Genomic DNA, 15,094 nt, shown 5'->3' on the forward strand with positions numbered 1-15,094 from the left:
CAAGCAATTACTTCAATTATGTCTGTGCGATTCATACGAAGAGGGCTGTTTCTTCGAGCCTGTACTTCACGAAACCTGTAACTCTCCTGAGGCTTTCGTTGTGAATATGCTAACACATGTGCACATTGTTAGAGACTACATATATTTAGTACGTCTTGTACGGTACCATAAGAAAAACCCGATAACCTTATTCTTCGCAGACTAGTCCGTCATACTTTTCACATCATGCTCGATGTCATTACCCTTATCCAACACCCTCATATACTGGTTAATCAGAGTCATTCCCTTCCGAGTCATATTCCCAGGGGTTCTTCTTGGGAGCAGGATCGATCTCATACATCATCCACCCACTGAGCGACTGCAGCGAATCCAGCTTTTTCTCCTCTGCCCCGGCATCGGAGTCATTGCTGCTAGTAATCTCGATACCCAGCGATCCAGCGACCATCTTCGTCTTGTACTCTGTACCATTGTCGTTCACCAACACAGGCACAGAAGCAAAGCCGGACGGGATATCATCGGTATCCACCCGATGATACGAAACCCCGTCCAATTCCAACAGCTGCTTGTCGGATTCATCGACGTTCCAATCCTGCGTTCCTGTCTTCAGGTTATACATGCACTTGCCCTCGTCGTTCCAGAAGCAGAATGCCGTTAGCCAGCCTCCCAGGTACGAAGGCCCGCTGCCGCCTCCGGAGCGATGGGCGATCTTCTGCCAGAAGTCGCGGGAGGCAACGGCCTGCTCCGGATCGAAAGTTGCGATGAAATTGCGCAGAACAGGGCGAAGTAGATCGGCGAATGTGCTCGCTTCGGGACCCAATTCAACGAGTTTCTCCAGCCTAGCGAGGATGTCTTCGTAGTCTTCGCGTTCACCCAGTAGAGTGACAGAGGGAATACCACACATTATGCTCATTTTGTACGAGAAATACGCCTGCATAGTGCCCATCATGAGGACCGCAGCTGTTGTGCGATCGCTAACCGTGGTCGTGCTGAACGCAGGCATGATCCAATCGCGCAGATCGGGATCCTTGACATTCTCCTGTATGAGTCCCGTCATCCGTCGAGCTAAGGCACCGATGTCCACGGAGTGAATGCTGCCCACATCTTTGACCTCGAGCTCTTTCTGTCCCTGGTGCGAGACGAAATGGTCGCGCAGGGCTTCAGCATTGGCGTTGATGTAGAAGTTCAACTGTGAGAGGATGGCGAACCAGACGTCTTCCGGGCGGATGGTGAGATGGTGATGATAACTGTACGCATCGAAAGCTGCATGGACGAAGCCATTGTTCGAGCCCACAATGCATGACTTCTGGAGTTCATCAGCGGAGACCGAACTCCGGATTAGCCATTTGCAGGCCTGCGAGTCTCGTGAACTGGTGTGTGCGAGCAGCTTTTCTGGGGTGTCGACGTTGTAGGTTCGGCTGCGTGAGCTTTTGGAGTCGTGGTCTGCGACTGTGAGGGTGGTTGGCATGGTTGCTGGAGTGTGCGATTGATGATCTTGACTTTTGACTTTTGAGATTATTTGAGGCTGAGGAAGATGCGCTGTCTCTCAGGTGGCTTCGCCAGACTTTAATACCCATGCCGTGTGAGCTTCAGGCTGCTGCCGCCTAGGTATGCCTAGATCAGCCGATGTTTGTGGATTGGTGCCTTCCAACATCTCGATGCGCAGACGCGCAGTTGCTCAACGCTTCGCGGGGTAATCGCGTCCCTGATCTTCGACACCTCACTTTACTGCGACAAAGACCAGTCCCGTGCAATGACTTTCAACAACTTCGTCATGTAGTATCTTCATATGAGATTGCGATACACTGATGAGCTCACCACTAGGTTCATCGGCAGCGTGATGCCCCGCCCAGAAAATCGACCAGACGATGCCGTCCTGCAGGTGGCTGCCAGTGGCCAATGATCTCGACTGAGAAGTAGCGACTGCGTATTTGCGCTTAACCCGCCACAATACGACTGACAGCGTGCAAAAAGCAGGAGATCAGGCTGCAGTCTGGTCAGCACAGCCAAGCATGTGGCGTCGGGGTAGGTGGACTTCAACGACACGCTCGATTCGACGTCTACTGCAACAGCATACTCCATTCATCGATCATCGAGGATGTCTATTTCTAGTTCTATTAGTTCGATATTTTTTCCAAAAGTTACCAGAGGTGAGAGATTATTGCCTGGATCTTCGGCGCAGATCACACCAGATCTCTTGTACCACACGCTTCCTACCCCACTCTCTTTTCGCCTAATCAAGATCGTTGCTGTTTCTCTGTATCTCAGTTGCGAGGTTAAAACGGTTTCACCGGATGAATACATACCGCCTTATCAAGCTCTCAGTTACTGTTGGGGTTCCCCAAATCGAAGCGTCACTTTACAATGCAACGGGTTCGAGCTGAAAATATCATCAAACCTGGCAGAAGGGCTAAAGAAGCTACACGCATACCCAGTGGAAAATCTCTGGACAGAATCGGGGTGGCTCTGGGCCGATCAAATCTGTATCAATCAAGAAGACAACGCCGAGCGTACCCAGCAAGTTCGTATCATGCGATCTATCTATGAACGAAGCACGCACACCATAATCTGGCTTCCGATCAAGAACGGTGAGTGTTGTCTGTTAGGGCCTTCAGAATATACCAAGTATATTCGAACGCCCCATCTCTGGGAGATCATCGATATATTTAGGTCTTGATAACAACTACTAACGGTTTGAAGATGTTGCTAAGTCCGCAAAAAGCATTATAGCAGATATATGTCACTACCGCCAATCTAGCAGCACTCAGCTACCGCGGATGGATGACAAAAGATGGTCTGCTTTGACCCAGTTACTGGAATCACCATGGTTTGAACGTTGCTGGATCCTACAAGAGGTGGCAGTGTCTAGAGGATGCCCCGAAATGCGTTGCGGTAATCAACGACTAATCTGGTGGGAAGTTCGGCAAGCTATAGACGTGCTCAACATGTCTGGCAGTAAGCATCGTACGGAACGTATGGAATTTCTCAACAGTATCGACAAAGTTGTCAACAATATCCAGGAAGTTGCCGTTAGACATGACATGTTTTTGGGACCGGAAGAAACCGTTTCTCACCTGCACGTCCTGCTACGTTTCGCAAGCTCGTCCCGCGCTACCGATCCAAGAGACAAAGTTTTTGCGCTTCTCGGGCTCAGCAGCGCAAGTCAAGGTTCGGACGATTGGCCCGAAGAATTAGCACCTAATTACACAAGGCCAGTGCAAGATGTTTACGCGGCTGCCGCGAAGTACTGTATCCGGCAAACCGGTAGTTTGAGTGTTCTGTCGCAATTCGTGGATGACAAGAGAGCAGGAGCTACCTCATCGCACCTACAATTCCCTTCCTGGGTCCCGAGGTGGGATCTTGGGGACACCACACGTCGCATCAGTGCAATTTACTTGCATCGGGGCCCTGATGGCTTCCGCAATCTGACTGAGGAATATAACAAAGCATCCAAAAATACTACGGTCATGATGGATCAAGATGCACCATTGAGCATTCTTCGTGTTCTTGGCGTGCAGACCGACACAGTTAAAGTCTGTCTCTCCACGGTAAGGCCGGATGACTCTAGCTTTCATGCAAAAGTGCCAGAGCGCTGCGGAGATTATCTGTTCAAAGTTATCCCAGAACTCTACAGAACCTGTCAAAAACACGTCACACACATCTCAGAGTCCTTCGACATAACGTTCTCCGTCGTGATAAGCGCTGGCCTTGGTCCTGATAATTTTTGCGCTCGAACGGTACCCTTTTTCGAGCCCCTCACCAACGATATGCAAGAATGGGCGAACAATCTACGACATTTGCTAGATAGCAATGATCAACCCCAGCAACATGGAGCCAAACCGTATCGGTCTCAGGCAGACGCGGCGGCTTCTGAGAAACGCCATTGGCGCTACGTTCGATCCATGGGACGTCTTATCAACAGACGTCTATTCATCACTTCATCGGGTCATCTCGGTCTCGGGCCAGCAAGCATGATGTCTGGAGATACAGTGGCAATCTTGTTCGGCGGAAACGTACCATACATACTGCGACCTCTCGAGAACAAACAATGGCATTTCGTCGGCGAGTGCTACGTGGATGGGTACATGAATGGCGAAGCACTCGACAACGAGGGGGGGAATCCATCGAACCATGAGTGGTTTGAAATGGTGTGAACGACATTCTACCGGCATGAAAAGATGGTAGATTTACGCAGAAAGCCTATCGACAGTCATCGTTAGCTACAGTACAACATGTCTTTCCACGACCAATGTGCATAGCCATAGAAATCAAGGCAGAAACGTTTCTCTATAGTTAAACCTCGATTCAAAGAAGATATTACATGACAGGCGAGAATGGATCGGAAGAAGCAAGAAGCAAGAAGCAAGCGATCGGGTCCGGTGTGTGCTAGCCTATTGTGCAGTAAAGCATGCAGTAAGACTGAACCTGGGTTCGCAGATGCTTTAGCGAGGCGAGCTAGAAGGATGACGGCGGTGACGAGGCAGTCGTCAACGGCCTGCATGGTCGAAGCATGATGATGGAGCGAGGGTTTCTTTGCATGCCGATGAGACGCGCAAGTGTAATTTGATCGATTCCAGATTAGTTGTTAAACGCGCTGTCCACGATGTTAGTGCAGCTCCGAGCCATCTCCTACGTTAGCAATTCGATCCAAATCAAAGTAATACAACGCGACAGCTTCTCAATGGGTATTTGACTTGTTCATTATTACCACGAAGCCCTCTCAAAGAGGCATTCGCACCACAGTGCCTCCCCAGCAGGGTCAGCCCGTGTTATCCTATACGCGAATATTCAAACACATTATACACAAGCTCTTTGCCCGGTCCACATAACAGCTCTTATGACTTTCGTATCGGGGGTCATGTCTTGTCCGCCTTGAAATCGTACTGCTCGGCTTCGCTCCAACTTCGAATCAAAGGGGGTATCTTATGCCATGCCTTTGCCAGCTTGCCTCTGTGGTGGGTGTTAGGAGGCTGTATGGGGGAAAAAGTTGGGTGGCTGGGGAGGTTGGGAGAACGTACCTTCTTGTTGATGAACATGGCAATGACGAGGATGGCGACGAGGAAAACAATGACGAAGACGACAATGACACCGGGCTCACGTTGGGCCCAGTTCTTGTCGCGCTTGGCGAGCTGGTGGAGAGCGTACTCGGCGCGAGCGGCGATGGGCATGCTGATGGCGGCCATTGTGTTTGTTTGTGGGTTTCTGGGGTGGAGATGTTAGAAAGGTTGTTCGTACGAGCAGCTGTGAAGACCTGGAAGGATTCCCGGAGCTGGAGAAGCACAGGCCAGGCGCATTGGGCGCGTGCGATTTACTCCCAAGAGAGGTCTCGAGCGTAACGATCTTCGGCCAAGGCTTGTCGCGAGACTGGTCCCGATGGCGGTGATGCGATGCGATGCGACACGACGCGACGGGATGCGACAACGTGACGCGATCTCTCCCCGGCAGCTCCAGAGCAAGGCGGCATTGAGCTTACATTTACGAATTGAATCGGTCCACTGTTTGAATATCGAGCTGAAGGGAGCTTTGTTTTGGCTGTTGATGGCAACGGAAGCTGGTCAGCGCGATCGGATCAAACCCACGGAAACGGTCGCTAGGCAGAGGGACTCGGCGATGTTTAATTGAAAGGCGCAGGTCGACAGCGATGCAGCATCAAAGAGTGAGAACGAAAAAGCTCTTAATAGCAAGAGGGTGAATGTCCGCTTTTAAATGCGCCGGCTCGCCGAAAATTTCTGCACAGTTGATGAGGCATTTTGTTTGGCCCCGGGTCCTAGCGGGTTGTCCGGGAGGCTCCAAGCTTGCAAGGGTGGGTGCAGCGTCGCTTCGGCCGGGGAATGGGCGCGGGCCTGGAGGGAGGGAGTAGGGAGCGGTACTTACGTCTGAGGCTCGTCCGAGTGGGTAATGGATAGTGGGCGCTGGGGGATGTTGGAGACTCGGGGCGAGGAGCAGCGTGAAGAGTAGATGAAGGTTGGGTCGGGCCTAGCAACCACCCGCGAGGGTTGAGGGAGCTAGGAGGGAGCTACCCAGTGCAGCCAATGGCGCGACATGCCATCATTTCGTCGTAGATGAGCCGACGATCGCAGCCTCACGTCGGAGATACTCACGTTCTGATGTGTAGTCACTATCTGCTAGTTGCCTGTCACGAGAAGAGCCGCTTTAGAGCTTCACCGGTCGTTGATATCTAGCCATCCACCGTAGCACTCGCAGCACCCCCCATGAACCTCTCGCTCGCGCCTCCACACAGTTGCCCAGGTGCGTCTGGCGCTGCAAGCCGCTGACGCTACTCGTCGGCTCCACTCAGCCAGCACCCCTGCCACCTCTAAACCGTTCTTGTGCGGCAGAAGCAGCAACGATGTCATCGCCCATTGCTTATCGTCCATGACTGATGAAGGCGGCGCGAACCCACCTGCACCCTCGGATATCTCGCCAGGGCCGTTTGACACCAGCCGAACCGTGGGCAGCATCAACCGGGCAACAGCAGGCCTAGCGCACCGGAGCCAAAAACAACGCACGTCAATAATGCCTCATTTCCAGACGCTGGCTTCGCGTCGACAGGGCGACGCGCTACGCCGATAGCGCCCAGGCAGACTGGAGACGCGTGGGGTGGCCTTGGTAGCTCAGTGCCGGGATCCTCACTAAGCTTCTGCTGTGCCTGTGCCCCCGCATCTTGGCGAAGCATGGCACACGAGCCCTACACGGCCTTTGAAACGCTGCAGAGCATCACCGTGTCACAGGCACCATCAGCAGAAGCAAGTGTCGCGAGCTGCACGCGCGCCTTGGAACGTCTGAGTTGTGTTGCCGCGTCCGCTATCGCGACGCTGCCCGTACTGCCAATATTGCTGCTATCCAGGATCGTGGAATAGCGTCGCCACATGACTCGGCGCCCATGTGACCGCCGTCGCTGTTGGCATAAATCCTTATTCAGCCCATCATAACCACCGCAATGTGCAGCCAGCCATCGAGATATGCCGTCGCGCGCACCAGCTCCTCCACACTCGCGCTCAGCGGCAGCACCGCTCCGTGCAACACGGCCTGCGCCAGCAGCGGACTGCGTCTGCTCGGAAATAGTGTCGGCAATATCGCGTTCAGTGCTGTCCCGATGGTCTGTGGTTGCCCTGTCTGCCGTCAGCGCCTTCCACACCTACACCGCAATTACACGTACTAGACGACAGGTTCGGCGTCACCAGCCTCTGCACTACTCTCAAACTCCCGGGTGCCGTCTCTTCTTGCACCCCTTCCGACGACGCGTGTGGGAGATAGAGCCGCACTGGTAGGTGTCTCAGGTTGACTCCTTGCGGGTTCAGCAGCTTCTGGTTGATGGGGTTGTACACCGCAAAGTCGTGGTTCTTCACTCCGCTCCAGAGCTGCGTGCTGTCTTCTTTGCTTAGAAACATGACCGTCTTTCCTGTTCCTGTCCTGAGGTAGTCGGCCTCCTTCACGCTGTGGATGAATAGGTCATGCATATGCTTATCGTCATTGTCGAGCTGAACCAGCTGTTCTGAAGGGAAGTCGGAGAAGTGTACTGTGAGTCGCCATGGTAAATGTTGACGCTCTTCCTCTGTACTCTCGATCTTGTGGCCTTGCTCAGCCTCTGTATCTGTGTCTGAGGGATACGCCGGCTCAGCGCCAGAGTAGAGGTCGTAGAGGAGACCCAGTGGATAATGCCATTTCAGCGGCACGTCTTCGTAGGATAGCCATGCGTCTTTCGGCGTGACATCCGGGTAGATGAGGCTGCGTGCGAAGAAGGCATGCAGTTTGTGTATGAGCAGCCCGAGATACGATATCCGTGGAAATTGTATCTACCTCTCGTCAGCCATAGCACATCTGATGTATCATCACCAGACTATGTCGACACTGCACGTACTAAGTAAGGATCCGACTCGTCGTACGTCCGACAGTCGCCCTTGTGCAGGCGTATCTCGAGTGGAATGCTCCCATTCCAAGTGCTCTGGCGCAGTCTACTCGCAACGTCTCTCTCAGCCATGGGCGCGAAGCATCCGAGATGGCAGATTCGCCAGCCGCCGTTCTGGTAGCCTAGGCGCAGCTGAGCTGATGGATAGTGGGGTAGGTCGCTGCGCAGGCAAGGCGGAAGGCGCGTTGATGGCGGGGTATGCAGGGGGAGCTTGGGCCTGACGTGCAGGAAACCCTGGGTCTTTTCGCTCGTGCGTGCGTCTCTGCGACAACCCCAGACCCGACTGTCGTAGGAAGATGGGCGCTGGTCGTGTCTTCTTCTCCACCCACAACGCATGTATGACGTGACGCCGTAGATGGGTGACTTACTTACGCACGACAGCTGGACCATGGATGTGGCTCTTAGCCGCAAACGCTCGCGCCTGACTGTTGACGAGGACGAGGACGAGGTCCAGCGGAGGAGGGAGCCCTCGCCTGCTCTGCCGCCATTGGGCGATGCGCTGAAGAGGTCGAAGACGCAGTGCGAATTGGAAGAGCTAGATGTTATAAGTCCGGAGGAGGCATGGAGCGTGGATGTGGATGCGATACTGGGTAGCAGTACGCTCGCGACTTCTGTAGGCAGTATGCTGGAAGCGCATAATAATTGGGCAAGGTATAAGAGGCAGGCGTCAATAGTTGTTTTATGTGTGCAAGGGAATGTTCAGGTCCATTACGACCTGCTTTGGTAAGATCATCCTGAACCATTTCAAACCACTACTAACAACCTGAAGCTCCGCTCTACCAGATCTCTACGCGCTCTCGCCCTCCCTTCAGCCCTTCGTCCTCTGTCACGACCCATCAACACATAGACTCCCCTCCTCCGCGCCCTTCTCGCTACCCCTGATACAAGCCGCGACTCCCTCGAACAATCACTTCGTCCGCCTAGGCCTTCTACATCCCCTCGGCGGAGGCAAGTTCCCGTTAGATGCGCTCGTTGTGCTGGATAAGAAGGGTAGGAGGAGATTGGTGCTGCCGTTTGGCTGGGGTGCTGGTAAACATGCGGATACGCCTGCGGGACGGAGCATACAGCTACGGTTGATGGCGTTGCTGAGGACTTGTGTTGCGATGCTAGAACACGAATAAATAACGATATTATGAGTATGCTGATTGCATACGCCTACCGTGAGAGGACTCTAGGGATCATGATGGAGCAGCGTGATGAGTTTCAAGATGTTTCATTGGATGTGTAGAACTACATGAACGCCTTACTCCTGCTATTCTCCTGAGTATCATCGCGATACATACTACCTGTGAAGGCCTACGCCTCGAAGGTCTCCGCGTCATCGAACCCCTTGATTTCCTCTATGACAGATCTAACTTTGCTATGTATGATGTTGAGGTAACTCGGCAGATATCCCTCGGTAGTAACCATCAGAGTTCCATATACAGGATTCCCATCGAAGTCTTCTCGATGCGCAACAATATGAGTAGCGAAGGCGCACATGACCTTCTGATACTGTGGCACCGACAGTGCCTTGTTGCAGAAATCCAGGGTGAAGATCTTGTGATGCTCGACCAAGTTCTTGAGCTGTTGCACTGTGAGTCCTTCTCTGGCAAGGGCTGCTCTCATGAACTTGAAAGCAAAGCTTTGGAGGACGTCCATGCCCATCTCAGTCGCACAGAGATAGACTTGCAAGTGGAATTCGAGTGTAATTGGACCGTCAAGATTGTCTTGCGGGGCGTCTTTTATCGGTTCGGTGACAGAACTGGCAATGATCATGACAACCGTGGGACTGTAGTTCTTGGTCGGGAGCTCCGCGAGATTGGTTTCGTACTACATTTCAGTTAGTCAAATGGCCTGTGAAGATTTTGCCAACAACTCACATTGTTCTGAAGCCAGGAAGACACTGCGATCGCCATTTCCGTGGGTACCGTGAAGGTGGTCACACCGTCAGAGCAAGGGAGAGGCAACATGTGCTTCACTGCACTGAGTCGCTGGTTGCGGAGCCTGTGGAAGGGTAGGCAACAGACATCATAGGTGGCCAGGAAGTACGATCTCACTTCTTGTGTAGCTCACAGCTGTGTATGTCCATCTCGGCGACGGACAGATCACCGAACGCATAATGCAGATATTCCACATCGACGTCAATGTGTCCTGTACCAAGCCCTTCGTCTCGGGCGGTCATGGACTGCGAGTTCTGTGTTCCAGACATCCTGTTCGGTAGAGCGCCTACTTCCTGTGGCTGTGAAGGTTCGTCGGTAAGAATTGTCGGGAAAGGAAGCAAGTACTCACGTTAGATATCACCGTGTGGTGGTTGCCTGGCTAGCGCCAAAACGCCGTTTGCTTGAAGGTCATAGACTGCGATGACGTAGCCGATATGTCTCGCGAAGATATTAGTTGAGGAGTTTCATTTCATGTATACCTTTGCTTGTTATCCAAAGTACCGCCCATAGACGCCTACGCCAGGAGTAACTCAGCTAGCAGCACAGTCACAAAACAAGAGGTATAACGAGCGTTGACTGATACATCCTCGTTGTATTCATCTTTCACCTAAGCACGTATGAACTACAAAAGACTCCATAGACGCGTGAGCTGAGACTCCATCGCCTAGAAACGTCGTTGTCGCTGCCAAGCCCCCTATGCCTCCATGCGATCCTCGGCCTTGACGCCATCGTCTCCATCCCCAGACACGTCAGTCATGCTGGTATCTTCCTTCTTCTTCTGACCACCAGTCTCATCTGATGTGCTACGGGTAGCGACAGTGGGTGCGAGGACGGGAACCTGGGGAACCTGGTTGATGGTGTTGCCCTCGTCGAAGCTGAACTCGATACGTGGGACCTCTAGCTCCATGGGGTCGCCCTTGCCGTCGTCAGATGAACTGATGAGGGGGATGAAGGTAGAGTCGTCGACGTTGTCACCCACGGGGATGTTGTTCGACGACGACGGATCGAGTTGCTGACGAGTAGCAGTGAAGCCCGTGATGGTAGTGTCATCATCATCCTCGCCAATAACGTTCTCACTAGCATCTTGACGGTGGACTTTGGTCTGGTCCGTAGTCGGCTGATCACCTCCTTGGTTGCGCGCAGTTCGCGGAGCAACGGGACTAGGACCTTGTGGACTATGAGAGGCGAACGGGGGATTGAAGTCATCGTAGAGACTCGGTCCATCGACATCTTCAGAGCCATCGGTCTCACCGCGGACTGTCTGGCTCCGTCGTAGGCTCGAGCCTGGACGAGGGGTACGTAGGAGACCTGATGCCGGCTTCATGGGGGTCGAGGCTGCCTTCTCACCTTGAGACGCCTTGGATCCGCCCATGGACTGCCAAGACCTGTCCAGCTCAGATGGTGTGGGTGTAGGCGGCAGGGCTTTGTTGGTACGAGTGGCCGAGCTTCCATGGTCACGACGACGGGGGGTAGGCGAATCGCTGTGGTCCTCCACATATGGTTGGTAGGTATTGCTCGAGCCAGGACGCTGGAGAAGAGGACTGCTGATATGTCCACGCTGAACTGGTCCCGAACCGACGGTACGCGACTTGGGCGAGCGCGTGTCAGGAGTAGAATCAGTCAACAGTCGCTTCTTGCTCGCTTGGTGTCGGCTTGTGGGGTCGGGGGCGATCATGCGCTCTGGGATATCATGTTCGAGCTTGTATCCTTCCAAGTCTCGCTCGGCCCTTGCCTCGTATACCGCATATCGTGGTGTCGCGAGAAGGTCAAGGTACTTGGTATCGTCTTCTTGCAGCCACACAGAACGACGCATTGCTCCATAAGTCGCGATCGCTTGTAGGATCTCTTCTTTGGTGTTCTCCGACGGGTCGTACAGCTTATGCTTCTCCACCATGTTCACCAACCCCTCGGCGGTAGGACGGTCCTTGAGGAGAGCGGTCCAAAACTTTCTAGCAGCCGGGGCTTGAAGCTGCGATATCTCCATCCTCTTCGCGCAAAGATAGACCTTGAGGTGAAGTTCTGTTGATGTCTCGTCTACCCGTACGGTGATACTGTCATCTTCGGTACCGGGCTGAGCTTTCTTGAGGTGCGTCAACTTGTGGTTTGCTAGCTCTTGGGTGTCGTCTAGATGGTAGTCGGCGTCGAGGATGTATTGTACTATCATCTCAACCACGATGTACTCGTAGCCATCCATAGTGACAACGGAGTCGGTGTTCTGTGGATCTTCGACCTGTTGAAGGATTAGTCCAGACTTCTAAGGCGGTGCGAGTCCATTGTGCATAAAGTCGTGGTAGTGAGCGATTTGCAGGGTTGGAACTAACCTGTGTTCTGAACTTCCTTGACAAGACTCCGGCGGACTCCCTTGGTAGAGTACAAGCAGCGCTCTCCTCACCCAGCTTAGCAACAAGTGTTACGGTACTGAGTGGGTTTGCTACGAATTCGCGACGATACCTGCTTTTGTCAGTAATATACTCGTGCAGTCGACATGCGCTTTACAGTACAAGTTGTAACACTCAAAAGGCATCGGGGAGGCCTTCGAAGCCGGCAGGTGTCCAAACTCAATAGCCAGCATCTCCATGTGAGCACCGCGGACGCGGTTTGTCGACACCAGTGACTGAGCCTCGTCGCGTTTAGGCTCCGCGGTGTACGCACTGTCGCTCTGCTTGAGTTCTTGGCTAGCCATGTCGTCTCTTGAGCCTGCCGAAGATGTCCGTAGAGGCTGCGTCGTAGTACGTAGGGTTTAGACGCGTAGCAGGACTGAGTAAAAAGACAACCAGCACCTCTACTAGCGCTAGTGTCGGTGCGGTCACCTGCGTAGGCTCCAGCAAGCGGGAGTGGGGTGTGGTGGAGTCATAAGTGGTTTGCGCCTTTCACTTTCTGTGTGTTTGCAGTGCGTGAGCACTCATGTCTACAGCTGATGTCTGCTGAACATGTACAAATACCTATCAATTGTCGAAAACTTTGACTCCTTTCTCTGAATTACTTTCCACCTGAAGATAAGCCCCTGGATGGTAGAAGTACGCAAGTCGCTGACTGCGATGTATGACTTAAGTCTGCCAAACTGAGTCAATGTAAGTATTTTTTGCGCACACTCAAGGTCAAGGGTTCGGTTCTGTGCTTGACTATATCTTTTTGCTTTTAACGTGCTTTGTGGCGAAAGTGAAAGGACAAACGTGGTGACTTTGCGGCCTACTAAAGTGGGGCTTGTCCGGATGTTGCTAACGCTGCTTTGATACCGTCCTGCTAGCGCTTCCACATCAACGTCTCTATGCTTTCGCTCAAGGATAGAGCTCAATCGTTACTATGGCGAATCGATCTCCGCAGCCAGGGCCTAAAGGCGAGACCTCGAAACCGGATCCTGCGAAAGCACTAGTCAATGAGGCATCGCTACCCATCACGTCTTCAAGCCTGAGTGTACAGCCAGAGCATGAGGGCCACGCGGCTGCCAAACCCGAAACAAGCATGGACCAGAAGATTTCGGATACGGAGCTGCGTTCTCAGGAAGCGCAACCGCGCACGACGGACCCGACAGATCCAGTCAGAGATCTAGCTCGCGTTGCGAATTCCAACTCAGACAAACGCGACGGGGAGGAGGCTCTGGGAGCAGGTGGGATATTCGACACCATTCAGAAAGTGCCGAGGCTGACTTGATAGACGGCGGCTCTCACACCCGGACAGACGCTGTTCAAATAAAGTTAGTGACTTTGGAGGCCCTCCTGGGCCACGTCTTCGAGGGCAAAAGCGCCAGACTACCACAAGCGCAACTAATCTGTGCTCAGTAAGGTCTGATCACGTCTTGGTCGTATATGCGCTGATAAATTGTAGTCATAATCAAATGCTCCTTGCTAAGCGACTTGGTTGCGACTTCGCATTCGTTGTAGATGGTGTGTCGTTCGATGTCCATTCGGGCTTCTTGGCTACTGGCTCGGAGGTATTAGAGGAGTATGCTTTTCCTGCCGATGTAAGTTCAGGACTGGCTCAAATGAACGGAACGAGTACTCACGGTAATTAGGGTACACAAAGTCGCCCTACCTGGAAGTACGAGTTCGACGCACGAGTACACAGTCCTATGATGGTCGACCGCCTCCTGGAGTTTATGTATACCGGGACCTATCAACTCGACAAGGGCGGACGAGCGACGCTTTTACATCATCCGACTAGCCTACCCATCGGTAAGACTAAGGCCAGCTATCCCATGGAATTGGAGGGACCGGTAGCCTTCCATATGAAGATGTACAAAATGGGCAAGTCCTTACGGTATCAATCCTTGGTAGCAGTCGCGCATACAAAGATGGCAGAGCATATGCTCTTGAAGATGCAGATCGACGTGGGAATGGCTAAGATCCTCGTTAACTGGATATATGGCTCAACTGAGATGGCACAAGATATAGCTGAGCAGCCAAATGATACTTTCGGGGATGACAACCTGAAAGAACTGGTCGTAGCGTGTATCCTGCGACACGTCCATCAGAAGATCTGGGAAGAGGAGGAAGTGGAAGGGCTCAAACACCATGCTCGAGCATATCCTGCTTTGGAAGTGGATTGGGAGCTTGCCGAAGATGAGTACAAAGACGTGCTGAAGACGCGACCCGAAACTAAGAGGGCGGCGAAGAGGACGAGACGAGGACAGCAACATCAGCAGGAGGTTGCGAAGTTGCTCCAGCTCTCAGAAGGGCCTCACCATGTGTAGACATGATTGTGGCATCGGAAGCTGCGAACTCCCGCATCTTGTCCTACAGTTCCGATACTTCCGGCTGAGGAAGCCACGAGGTGACGATGCGTAGAGAGTGGGGTGGCGGTAGCCGGAAGACAGGTTGCAGGGCTATTGCAGGGCGTTGGAGCGTGTATTCGATCTATTCCGTAGCATAGCCGTAAAAGAGTTCCTCAATAGCCATGTTGCTGATGTGAAGCGTGTGAAGCGTGGTCGCAGGAAGTGTGAAGGCACGTCTCCGTGAGGGTGGCTGGCGACTAGCGTGCTTCCCCACCCTGTCGCGATGACATTGGTTGGCGCGCCGTTAAACGTTCGATCACCTCTTCTTCAAACATACGGATCTCGACACTCCATCAGCTGAAATGCGGATTGACAACGATGGCTTCCTTCTGTGAACTGAAGTTCCAGAAATTACGCGTGCAGATGCCATTCGTTCCGCAGCAACAAGCCTGAGCAGCCTTCTCATTGCACGAAGACGCGTCTATTGCTCGTGTGTTCGCGATTTCGTCTCGCGATGATCCGATCGCGGATACTTTGGGCCCAGCCTGGGGTCAG

At 53.0% G+C, this 15,094-nt stretch overlaps 7 protein-coding genes across 7 annotated transcripts; 2 read left to right on the plus strand and 5 right to left on the minus strand.

The window, feature by feature from the left end:
- Positions 1 to 268: 268 nt before the first annotated feature.
- On the minus strand, positions 269 to 1,465 carry J4E84_005669 (uncharacterized protein; the record flags this gene model as incomplete). The annotated part of the gene is made up of 1 exon (XM_049388264.1): positions 269 to 1,465. One exon carries the CDS (start codon positions 1,463 to 1,465, stop codon positions 269 to 271), a length of 1,197 nt encoding a protein of 398 aa, XP_049243809.1.
- Positions 1,466 to 4,920: 3,455 nt separating this feature from the next.
- J4E84_005670 (uncharacterized protein) lies at positions 4,921 to 5,180 on the minus strand (the record flags this gene model as incomplete). The annotated part of the gene is made up of 2 exons (XM_049388265.1): positions 4,921 to 4,947; positions 5,016 to 5,180. 2 exons carry the CDS (start codon positions 5,178 to 5,180, stop codon positions 4,921 to 4,923), a joined length of 192 nt encoding a protein of 63 aa, XP_049243810.1.
- Positions 5,181 to 6,915: 1,735 nt separating this feature from the next.
- On the minus strand, positions 6,916 to 7,978 carry ATG5 (autophagy protein 5; the record flags this gene model as incomplete). Its single annotated transcript, XM_049388266.1, has 3 exons — positions 6,916 to 7,109; positions 7,157 to 7,793; positions 7,859 to 7,978. The coding sequence occupies 3 exons, from the start codon at positions 7,976 to 7,978 to the stop codon at positions 6,916 to 6,918; spliced, it is 951 nt and encodes a 316-aa protein (XP_049243811.1).
- A 316-nt stretch (positions 7,979 to 8,294) lies between these two features.
- On the plus strand, positions 8,295 to 9,027 carry J4E84_005672 (uncharacterized protein; the record flags this gene model as incomplete). Its single annotated transcript, XM_049388267.1, has 2 exons — positions 8,295 to 8,629; positions 8,676 to 9,027. The coding sequence occupies 2 exons, from the start codon at positions 8,295 to 8,297 to the stop codon at positions 9,025 to 9,027; spliced, it is 687 nt and encodes a 228-aa protein (XP_049243812.1).
- Positions 9,028 to 9,202: 175 nt separating this feature from the next.
- On the minus strand, positions 9,203 to 9,804 carry J4E84_005673 (uncharacterized protein; the record flags this gene model as incomplete). The annotated part of the gene is made up of 2 exons (XM_049388268.1): positions 9,203 to 9,718; positions 9,769 to 9,804. The coding sequence occupies 2 exons, from the start codon at positions 9,802 to 9,804 to the stop codon at positions 9,203 to 9,205; spliced, it is 552 nt and encodes a 183-aa protein (XP_049243813.1).
- Positions 9,805 to 10,522: 718 nt separating this feature from the next.
- J4E84_005674 (uncharacterized protein) lies at positions 10,523 to 12,511 on the minus strand (the record flags this gene model as incomplete). Its single annotated transcript, XM_049388269.1, has 3 exons — positions 10,523 to 12,058; positions 12,150 to 12,279; positions 12,330 to 12,511. 3 exons carry the CDS (start codon positions 12,509 to 12,511, stop codon positions 10,523 to 10,525), a joined length of 1,848 nt encoding a protein of 615 aa, XP_049243814.1.
- Positions 12,512 to 13,131: 620 nt separating this feature from the next.
- Positions 13,132 to 14,518, plus strand: J4E84_005675 (uncharacterized protein; the record flags this gene model as incomplete). The annotated part of the gene is made up of 2 exons (XM_049388270.1): positions 13,132 to 13,461; positions 13,841 to 14,518. The coding sequence occupies 2 exons, from the start codon at positions 13,132 to 13,134 to the stop codon at positions 14,516 to 14,518; spliced, it is 1,008 nt and encodes a 335-aa protein (XP_049243815.1).
- Between the last annotated feature and the right edge of the window lie 576 nt (positions 14,519 to 15,094).

This window comes from Alternaria hordeiaustralica (genome assembly GCF_023758085.1).
Source record: "Alternaria hordeiaustralica strain BMP 2776 chromosome Unknown scaffold_10, whole genome shotgun sequence".
Lineage (NCBI taxonomy): Eukaryota > Fungi > Ascomycota > Dothideomycetes > Pleosporales > Pleosporaceae > Alternaria > Alternaria hordeiaustralica.